Source organism: Salvelinus sp. IW2-2015, linkage group LG16 (genome assembly GCF_002910315.2).
Source record: "Salvelinus sp. IW2-2015 linkage group LG16, ASM291031v2, whole genome shotgun sequence".
Classification (NCBI taxonomy): Eukaryota; Metazoa; Chordata; class Actinopteri; order Salmoniformes; family Salmonidae; genus Salvelinus; species Salvelinus sp. IW2-2015.
Window position 1 is genome coordinate 36,789,755 of NC_036856.1, and position 11,132 is coordinate 36,800,886.

Sequence of the window (11,132 nt, forward strand, 5' to 3'; positions counted from 1 at the left end):
ACGCTCGGCACCGCGCTATCACTGAGCGTCCCTACCTGCTAATACAGCGCCTCTCATGCTACGTAGCGCTGCAGCTTCATGAGGCGTCAGCAAGGCACCAGCTTCGCGTGGATCGAGCGAGACAGTCCACGCTTGGCTCGAGGTCCAGCCGGTCTTTGCACGGCGGTTTTCCTATGATCAAGGTCCTCCGCATAGCCAGTCCAGAGGAAGTCCTGAGGGATTCCTTTCACGAGTGCCCGGGTGCCAGAGCCAAGTCGACCTCAGCCAGGACCGTCAGCTCCCGAACTCCAGACCCCGACTGGCTTTGATCCTTGTTGGTGGTGATTCTGTGAACGAGAGGCGCATTCATCTCGATGCTCTCAGGCAGGCTCGCATCCAAAGGACCGCCAAGAGGAGGAGCCAGTGCGCGCATCGGGACCAACACGCAGCGAGGCTATAGAAGTACCGCACATAGAATTGACCCTTATGAGTATGGACATGACAGAGGCAGCGACGAGCCGAGAGAGAACAGTTGCATAAACTAACAAAACAACAAACAGAGGTTACACGAGCTCAGAAACCTGAACTTCTGGTGGAGCGACCAAAGTAAGACACAGACATAACGATATGAGAACGAGCGCAGCAGAGCCCACCGAGCTAGCCAGAAAGAGCAACCGCACACGAAAGAGGCAAGACCGTCTAAGGAGTAGACACTGCCATGAAGCCAGTGCAAGATGAAGAATGCTAGACTCAACTAAGTGAAATGAAGCCGCCATGTCAAGGGAGCATCAGGAAGCCGCAGCCACAAGTCTAGACCGACTGCCAGAGCACAGCCAGGCCATGGTGAGCTGGCACATTATTCAGAGCATATGCACCAGACCAGCCCGAGACAGCTCACTAGCGCAGACAGAGCCAGCAGTTTCAGGAAGCATCACCAGAAGCAAGACCAGGAGTGAACCTGACACTAAAACCTGTACCAGACTATGAGGTTCTCTGGAGATCACCGCAGGCAGCAGATCAAGCACGCTGTCGTCACGACTCAGTCTGAGAGCAGAATCCCGACTCAGAAAGCCTCAGGGCCACACAGTCTATAGGAATCACCAGACAGTAGAAGACACATAGACATACGAAGCGGACCACCACAGATCACCGCGCCTGGACAGCAGAAGCCAGAAGACTACACTGCACGACAACAGAGACAGCAGCACGGAGGACACGCCAGGCAAGACGGACACATAGCTCCAAACTCTTTTGCAAGTCGCTACGGATCTTAGTATGCATTGGTCATCTATCTTCTTGTATCCTAGGTTTGGATTAGAGAGAGGACACATCCTCTAGATTGTCTTCGTTGACACGCCCTTTGCTTTTAAGGAAGGTGTAAGATTGGGATGGGGTGAAGTCATTGAATCGAAAGATGTGTACTAGGAAGCTGGCGATAGTCGAAAGAGAGTAGACTACATGTAGAGAGTGCGATGAGGAGAAGAGAGATAGTCTGTTCTCTCGAGTATCAGCAATATGTAGAGCAGCTCTGCCTGTGTGCCACTACCAAGGGTGGGAAAATGAACTGATTCAACCCCGCCTTCCCAGACCTTCGCGTAGAAATCGTCAGTTTGGACATGCTATAGTCGAGGAAGTGATACGGAAGTCCTGCTAACCGTATTTCTCAGAGTTTATAAAAGTCAATGGAGTGACATGTCCGTTCTTTTGGACGCTCGCCAAGGCGCAAGAGAGAACATCAGAATGCATGTTGAAAAGCTCTTGTTATCGGCCTAAGATATATCTCGTCTGTGATTTAATTCGATATAGGTGTTAGAAACATCATAACGACGTTATTTGAAACCGATTTATATCAGTTTATGCGAGTATATTGCTATTTCGGAATTTTCGTAGTATTGCGTTTGAGGATTTGACATGTGTGTGCCACGTAGCTATTGTTAGCTGCTAGTTCCGAAGTTGAAGAGGACGTTTTACAACAAAGCAACGATTCTTTTGGACAAAAAGAACACCTTGCCCAAGATACTGATGGAAGCTCGTCCAAAAGTAAGAGCTATTATGATTTTATTCCGTATTTATGTGGAAAAATGTAAACGCATTTGTCGGCCATTGTTGCGGCACTAGTCTGGCTGTAACGCACACTGTATGTCTAGTAACGTTAATTTTAAAAATCTAACTCAGGGGTGCATTAATAACTAATGCATCTCATTAGCTGTCCAACCTGTATTTTTTAGTCAATCTAATCGATAAATAATCGTAAACTTAGGTGCCTTCCAAGATGGCGCCGCCCAGAATGCATGCCATGTTTTGACAGATTACATTGCATAACCACGATTTGTGATGCTAAATATGCACATTTTCGAACAAACTCTATATGCATTGTGTAATATGATGTTACAGGACTGTCATCTGATGAATTCTGAGAAGGTTAGTGAAAAAATTAATATTTTTGGTGGTGATAACGTATCGCGCTTTTTGCCTTGAATCAATGCTGGGTGATGTTAGCTCATGTGGTATGCTAATATAACGATATATTGTGTTTTCGCTGTAAACACTTAGAAATCTGAAATATTGTCTGGATTCAAAAGATCTGTGTATTCAATTGCTGTACGCTGTGTATTTTTAAAGAATGTTTTATGATGATTAATTAGGTAATACACGTTGCTCTCTGTAGTTATTCTAGTCGCTTTGGTGAGTTTTGTGATAGTGGCTGCAATGGTAAACTATGATTTATACCTGAAAAATGCACATTTTCTAAAAAAACATATGCTATACCATAAATATGTTATCAGACTGTCATCTTATGAAGTTGTTTCTTGGTTAGTGGCTATATATATCTTTATTTAGTCGAATTAGTGAAAGCTACTGATGGAGTAAAAAACTGGTGGAGTAAAAAAAGTGGTGTCTTTGCTAACGTGGTTAGCTAATCGATTTACATATTGTGTCTTTCCTGTAAAACATTTTAAAATCAGAAATGATGGCTGGATTCACAAGATGTTGGTCTTTCATTTGCTGTATGCTGTGTATTTTCAAGAATGTTTTAGGATGAGTATTTTGGTAATTGACGTCGGTCTCTGTAATTATTCCGGCTGCTTCCAACGCTATTTCAGATTGAGCTGCAATGTAGAACTGTGATTTATACCTGAAATATGCACATTTTTCTAAAAAAACATATGCTATACCATAAATATGTTATCAGACTGTCATCTTATGAAGTTGTTTCTTGGTAGTGGCTATAATATCTTTATTTAGTCAAATTGTGATAGCTGCCATGCAGGAAAAAATGGTGGAGAAAAAAAAGTTGTGTCTTTTGCTATCGTGGTTAGCTAATAGATTTACATATTGTGTCTTCCCTGTAAAACATTTAAAAATCAGAAATGATGGCTGGATTCACAAGATCTGTATCTTTCATCTGGTGTTTGGACTTGTGATAATGATATTTAGATGCTAGTATTTACTTGTGACGCTATGCTAGGCTATGCTAGTCAGCTTTTTACTGTGGGGGTGCTCCCGGATCCGGGATTGGGAGGAACTAGAAGTTAAGAACAAATTCTTAGTTTCAATGACAGCCTAGGAACAGTGAGTTAACTGCCTTGTTCAGGGGCAGAACAACAGATTTTTACCTTGTCAACTCGGGGATTCGATCTTGCAACCTTTTGGTTACTAGTCCAACGTTCTAACCGCTAGGCTGCCTGCCTCTAACACTAGGCTACCTGCCTCTACACTAGGCTACCTGCTCTAACAGCTACTGCCTCTAACCACTAGGTCACCTGCCTCAACCACTAGGCTACCTGCCTCTAACCACTAGCTACCTGCCTCTAACCACTAGACTACCTGCTCTAACCACTGACTGCTCAACCATAGCTACTTCTAACCTTATGCTACCTGCCTCTAACCACTAGGATACCTGCCTCTAACCATAGGATACCTGCCTCTAACCACTAGGATACCTGCCTCTAACCACTAGGCTACCTGCCTCTAGCCACTAGGATACCTGCCTCTAACCACTAGGCTACTGCCTCTAACCACTAGGCTACCTGCTCTAACACTAGGATACCTGCCTCTAACCACTAGGATACCTGCCGCCCACAAGGTGTATGCTACGACTCTCTCTCTCTCTCTCTCTCCTGAGGGAATGAAGGCTAAACACTAGGACTAAACACTAGGACTAACACTAGGACTAAACATTATGGCTAACACTAGGGCTAACACTAGGACTTAACATTATGGCTAACTCAGGGTAAACTAGAGTCAACTAGCTGAGAGATATTGGACACAAGATAGTACCAAGGATGAAATGCCTCTGCCTGGTCTGTGAGGTCATATCCTGCTGTGACTAGAGCCACACGTATCTGTTCTTCAGCCATCTCACTGCATGTGTGGGCACCAAGAGAGAGGGGAAGAGAGGGGAGAGAGGGGATAGAGATAGAGGGAGAGAGGGGAAGAGAGAGATAGAGGGGAGAGAGGGGAAGAGATAGAGGGAGAGAGGGAGAGAGATAGAGGGAGAGAGATAGAGGGGAGAGAGGGGAGAGAAATAGAGGGGAGAGAGGGGAGAGAGATAAAGGGCGAAGTGAAGATCATCGCCCCTCCAGCTTCAGACAGTCTCAGTGTGTGTTGGTCTATTTTAGGTTTGACCTCGGATAACACCGAAAACCTGTGTGTGTGTGTGTGTGTGTGTGTGTCAGAGGAGGCTGGTGGGAGGAGCTATACTGGCTCATTGTAATGGCTGGAATGGAATAAATGGAACGGAGTCAAAACAAATCAAACACATGGAAACCACGTTTGACGGTTCCATTCATTCCATTCCAGCCATTACAATGAGACCATTCTCCTATAGAATATCCCACCAGCCTCCTCTGGTGTGTGTGTGTGTGTGTATTCAGTAAAAACCTGTATTTCGAGAGGCCCTTTTGTTTTCCCTAATGGCCTGGCAGGAAGCTGTTAGATCTGGTAAAGGTTATATGTATGATACATAATATCCTCTAAACGGGAGACGCAGGGAGATCAATATTACTATAGGTCACATGTCTAAGCAGGGGGAAATCAATGCTGCTTTTATGGCTCTCGTATTGGGTGGAGAAACGCAAGGTGGACGATTTCTCTCTGGCCTGCCGTGTGGACGGGAGTGTGTGTGAGCGGGGAAGGATATATGTGTGTGTGTATGTGTGTGAGACATATAATGCGTGTGAGCACTACCTTGACAGCCTTCTCACTACACACAGACAGACAGACGGACGGACTGACGGACGGACGGACGGACATACAGACAGACGGACGGACAGACAGACGGAAGGATGACGTTTCAATCTCAGCCATTCACAGAGACAAATATACCCTACTTATGAGCTGCTGTAGAAACCTGCTTTTCCACTCACACAGCGTCAGGGAGAATTGATCAAGGAAACGACAGTCTCACACAGCGTCAGGGAGGAAACGACAGTCTCACACAGCGTCAGGGAGGAAACGACAGTCTCACACAGCGTCAGGGAGGAAACGACAGTCTCCACCCAGCGTCAGGGAGAAACGACAGTCTCACGCAGGCGTCAAGGGAGAAACGACAGTCTCACACAGGTCAGGGAGGAAACGACAGTCTCACCCAGCGTCAGGGGGAAACGACAGTCCACACAGCGTCAGGGAGGAAACGACAGTCTCACACAGCGTCAGGGAGGAAACGACAGTCCACACAGCGTCAGGGAGGAAACGACAGTCTCACCAGCTCAGGGAGGAAACGACAGTCTCACACACGTCAGGGAGGAAACGACAGTCTCACACAGCTCAGGGAGGAAACGACAGTCTCACACAGCGTCAGGGAGGAAACGACAGTCTCAACACAGCGTCAGGAGGAAACGACAGTGCTCACACAGCGTCAGGGAGGAAACGACAGTCTCACCCAGCTCAGGAGGAAACGACAGTCTCAAACAGCGTCAGGGAGGAAACGACAGTCTCAACAGCTCAGGGAGGAAACGACAGTCTCACACAGCGTCAGGGAGGAACGACAGTCTCACCAGCGTCAGGGAGGAACGACAGTCTCACACACGTAAGGGAGGAAACGACAGTCTCACACAGCGTCAGGGAGGAAACGACAGTCTCACACAGCGTCAGGGAGGAAACGACAGTTCATCACACAGGTCGGGAGAAAACGACAGTCTCACACAGCGTCAGGGAGAATTGATCAAGGAAAAGTCAGTGGTGGAAACAACTCTGAAGTCTGAAGGTTTCTACACATCAACACACACCAACAACACTGGCAGCTGGGACTCAGAGCTAAAAATACCACGCCTGCTAACACACCTTCAGCTCCTTTAAAATATGTTTTTCTCTCCACAAGCGAAACAAATGATATGAGGAACATATACCTATCTTCTCTTCACTACGCTTTAATACATTTAGTCTGTCTTTGTTTTTCTCTCAACAGAGGATCTAACCATTATTCTATTTCTCTCTCTCTGTATTACTCTCTCTCTCTCTGTCTCTCTCTCTGTCTCTCTCTCTCTGTCGCTCTCTGTATCTCTCCTCTCTCTCGTTCTTCTCTGCTTCTCAGTTTTCTCTCTCTCTTCTCTCTCTCCTCTCTCTATTTCTCTCTCTCTCTCTCTCTCTGTATTTCTCCTCTCTCTCTCTTCTGTAATTTCCCTCTCCTCATCTTCTTTCTCCATCGTGTATTTCTCTCTCTCTCTCTCTGTATTTTCGTCTCTCTCTCGATCGCCCCGCCCGCTTCAGTCTTACCTGCGGAACACTGTCGTCGTCGCCGCTCCGTTCTGCGCAGTCCCTTTCGCGCATCTCATGACAACGAGACACACTTGGCTGTTGACCCACCCACAGTCAAACTTCCTAGGTGGGCACGTTGTCGACCTATCAGTGGAGAGAGGGAGAGAGAGAGAGGAGAGAGGAGAGAGAGAGAGAGAAGAGGAGAGAGAGAGAGACGGAGAGACAGAGGAGACAACACAGTCAGTCATGAAAAGTTAGATAAACTCGTGATCATGTTGTCAAAATCGATCCCCGCCAAATGCTGAGTAAGACCAAAAAACAGACACAGTCCCCTTTGACACCAGGTCATAAAACCACACACACAACACACCACCACACACACACACACAATCACACACCACACACACACAAACACACACACACTCACACGCACACTCACAACACCGAGAACCGCCACACACTCAACACACACCAACACCACAACCAACACCCCACGGCACCTCAAACCGTATGACACACATAAACACAGCACATAACACCAAGCAAGCACAACATGGAACATGCAGAAAACACACACGCGTTCTCCAGCCAACGAGTGGGCAGCGTCAAGGCGCTGCATTCAGTGCTAGAAGCGTAACTACAGGACCCTGGTGCCCGATCTCCGGCCTGTATCATAATACCGGCCGTGATCAGGAGATCCATAGGCGGCGCACAATGGGCCCAGTGTCGTCCGGGGTTCAGGGCATGGGTTTGGCCGGGGTAGGCCGTCATTGCTTAAAATCAGAATTTGTTTCTTAACTGGATGTGCCTAGTTAAAAACGGTTAAATTAAACAAAATAACAATTAAGAAACACATGACCATTGTCTGTCCCCAGCTAACCAATGGGGTTCCTGGAGTGAGAAAAAAACATGATGTCATAGCCTCAACTTTACACTTGGCCCAGACAGCCAATCTCTGCTCTCCTTTCCACAAATTCTACCTAACATCACCTGCTCCCCATCTCCTCCCTCCTCCCCTTTCCACACCAACACCTGCTGACCACACCTCCTCTCCCCATCTCCCCAAGCCGTTTCAAACAGAGCACAGAGGATGCCCAATGGATCTATACCTAGATTACATACTACCCTCCTCCTCCCTCCCCCCACCCTCCATCCCCTCTCCTCTCCCATTCCAGCCCAGGGGGCCCAATAGCCACTATATTCTAGATTCACACTACCATCCTCCCCCACGCCTCCCTCTTCTCTTCATGTCTCCCCTCTCCTCCCCCATTCCCAGCCAGGAGGGCCACTAATCTATGTTCTAGATTACAACACTACCTATCCTTCCCCCCACCCTCCTCTTCTCTCTGCTGTCCTCCCCTCTCCCCCCATTTCACGCAGCAGAGGGGCCCAATAGGACTAATGTTTCTAGATTACACACTACCATCCTCCCTCACCTCTCTCTCTCTGTCTCCCCGCGTCCTCCCCATTCCCAGCAGAAGGGCCCCAATAGAGCACTAATTTCTAGATTACCACTAACCATCCTCCCGTCAACCCTCCTCTTCTCTCTGCTCCCTCCTCCTCCCCATTCCAGCCAGAGAGGGCCCAATAGGACTATGTCTAGATTACACCACTACCAATCCTCCCTCACCTCTCCGTGCTCTCTGTCTCCCTCTCCTCCCCAATTCCCAGCCAGAGAGGGGCCAAAGGGACTAGTTTTCTAGATACACACTACCATCCTCCCCTCCACCTCCCCTTCCTCCTCTGTCTCCCTCTCCTCCCCCATTCCCGAGCCAGAGAGGGCCCAATAGGACTATGTTTCTAGATTACACACACCATCCTCGCCCCCGCACCCTCCCCTCTTCTTCTGTCTCCCCTCTCCTCCCCATCCAGCCAGAGAGGGCCCAATAGGTATATGATTCTAGATTACAACACTACCATCCTCCCCCCACCCCTCCCTATTTCTCTCTGTCTCCCTCTCCTCCCCCCATTCGCCAGCCAGGAAGTGCCAATAGGAACTAATATTCTAGATTACACCTACATCCTCCCCACCACAGTCCTCCCTCTCTCTCTCTGTCTCCCCTCTCCTCCCCCTCCTCCAGCCAGAGAGGGCCCAATAAGGATATTCTAGATTACACACTACACCTCCCCCCCACCCTCTTCTCTCTGTTCCCCTCTCCCTCCCCATTCCCCAGCCAGAGGGCCCAATGGACTATATTCTAGATTAGCCACTACCCCTCCCCCACCCCCTCCCTCTTCTTCTGCTCGTCTCCCCCTGCCATTCCCGCCAGAGAGGGCCCAATAGGACTATGATCTAGATTACACACTTACCATCCTCCCCACCCTCCCCTTCTCGTCTCTTCCCCTCCCTCCCCATTCCCAGCCAGGAGAGGGCCCAATAGGACTCAATGTTCTAGATTACACACTACCCATCCTCCCCCAGCTCCTCCCTCTTCTCGCTCTCCCTCTCCTCCACCATTCCCCAGCAGAGAGGGCCCCAATAGACTATGATCAGATTACACACACTACCATCTCCTAATCCCTCTCTCTCCCCTCCTCCCATCCCACCGGCCATAGAATTCAGACCCCCTCCCCCACTCCTCTCTCTTGTCTCCCCTCTCTCCCCAATTCCCGCCAGAGGGGCCCAATAGGACGTATTGTCTAGAATTAGACACACTACCTCCTCCCCCACCACCCTCTCCGTTTCTCTATGCGTCGCCCTCTCCTCCCATTCCCAGCCAGAAGAGGGCCCAACTAGGACTAATATTCAGATTAAACACTACATCCTCGCCACCTCCCTCTTCTCTCTGTTATCCCCTCTCCTCCCCCATCCCAGCAGAGAGGGCCACAATAGGCCTATTTCTAGATTACACAACTTACCATCCCCGCCCCCCCACCCTCCCCTCTTCTCTCTGTCTCCCCTCTCCTCCCCATTCCCAGCCAGAGAGGGCCCAATAGGACTATGTTCTAGATAACATTACACACAGTGTCAAACGCTGCTCCATCAATTATACATTTTAGACTGCCACCGGCTGGCAACTCACCCAGCAACCCACCATAGCAACCCCCCAGATCAATATATTGTGCCTGCTGTGGGTTTATTTCATATAAAAAAAGTAATTTCTTTTTTATTTTACATGATATTTTCCAATGTTCGAGGGTCCTGGTGAGGGATAGACTGTGACTGTGTCCTAAATGGCAMCCTATTCCCTATATAGTGCACTACTTTAGACCAGGGCCTATATAAGGAATGATGTTTGTGAACGAAATGGCACCCTATTCCCTATATAGTGCAAATTGAGTGCCATCTTGGTGCTTATTTTTCTGTGTGTTTCAGCAGTGTAAGTGTTGCCAGGGTTTGTTCTATTCAGGTTCTGTTTGGTGACTTTGGGTTTAGGTAGGAATTGCCAGGCTCTATCACTTCATCTGGGTTCTCAGTGAATGGCTGGGTCTCACGTGAGCCGGTTGTAAATGTGTCTGCTTTTAAATTCGTTTTTTCTTTTGCGTTTCATGAACCWAAATGGAGTCTCTTCCTAAAATCCCATTTGACCAAGCAGCTAGCTATCTCCTCATCAGCAGATGGCTATTGTGGCTGGGAACATGGAGAGCCAGTCTGCTGTGTCCAAGCAGTGATTTTGGATTAAAAGAAGATGGGAGATGAGGATCTGTGTGTGTCGGGGGGGTTAAATAAAGGTTAAATAAATAAAAATATATATAGTATGTTCTGCTTCAATCTGTGGAGGGACTGACGCATCTTGGAGGATGCAGTTTATCTCCTCAATGCATCACTGACTGTAGTGACAATCAACAGGCAAGATAAACTACAGAAGAACAGCACTACACCCATTGARAATTAATATAGTTGGCATAATGTACAAGACCCAAGGTTGGGAAACGAGCCGGGTTGCTAGTGTGTTTCTGCTTTAGCCAATTTGTTGCATTATTGGCAACGGTGTACAGGTAGCTTAGAATGCAGAACAATCTGGAAGCCAAGGTAGTCAGACCCTATTGGTAATTCCCTGCCAGCTGATGGTATCATTAAACTGGAGATGAAAGTTGTCTTCAGGAAGGTTTCCTCTTGTGCTCCTTCTGAAGGTCAGTGTTGAGCAGTGTTGGAACCTCAGTCGTGTGTTAGTGGGTTTGATGGGGTTGTGGTGGTGTTGTTATTGCCCACTTTCAGCTAACATCTATTATGATGGCAGAAGCGGTTACGCGTGTTGCTAATGCTACTTTTTGATTAACTGACTCCTATTCCTTTTACTAGTGATAGGGAGGGAGCGAGTCTGCCCATATATTAGCGTTCCGATCCACACCCACATGCTGCCAACATCTATAGAGATTCTGAACCTACAACAACAAGACAACGAACTGAACAAACGACACACCACACACACACACACCATCTCACACACACACACAAAACACCACAACTCACAGCACCACAAACACACAACCAACACAACACACCCAACATC

At 48.0% G+C, this 11,132-nt stretch overlaps 1 protein-coding gene across 1 annotated transcript in view; it reads right to left on the reverse strand.

The window, feature by feature from the left end:
- Nucleotides 1-1,011: 1,011 nt before the first annotated feature.
- LOC111975490 (low-density lipoprotein receptor-related protein 8-like) overlaps nucleotides 1,012-11,132 on the reverse strand; it is a 230,363-nt gene continuing 220,242 nt past the window's right edge. Inside the window, exon 4 of the mRNA XM_070447439.1 lies at nucleotides 1,012-1,067. Within this exon, the coding sequence (XP_070303540.1) occupies nucleotides 1,012-1,067 (56 nt within the window). The remainder of the gene's footprint in view (nucleotides 1,068-11,132) is intronic.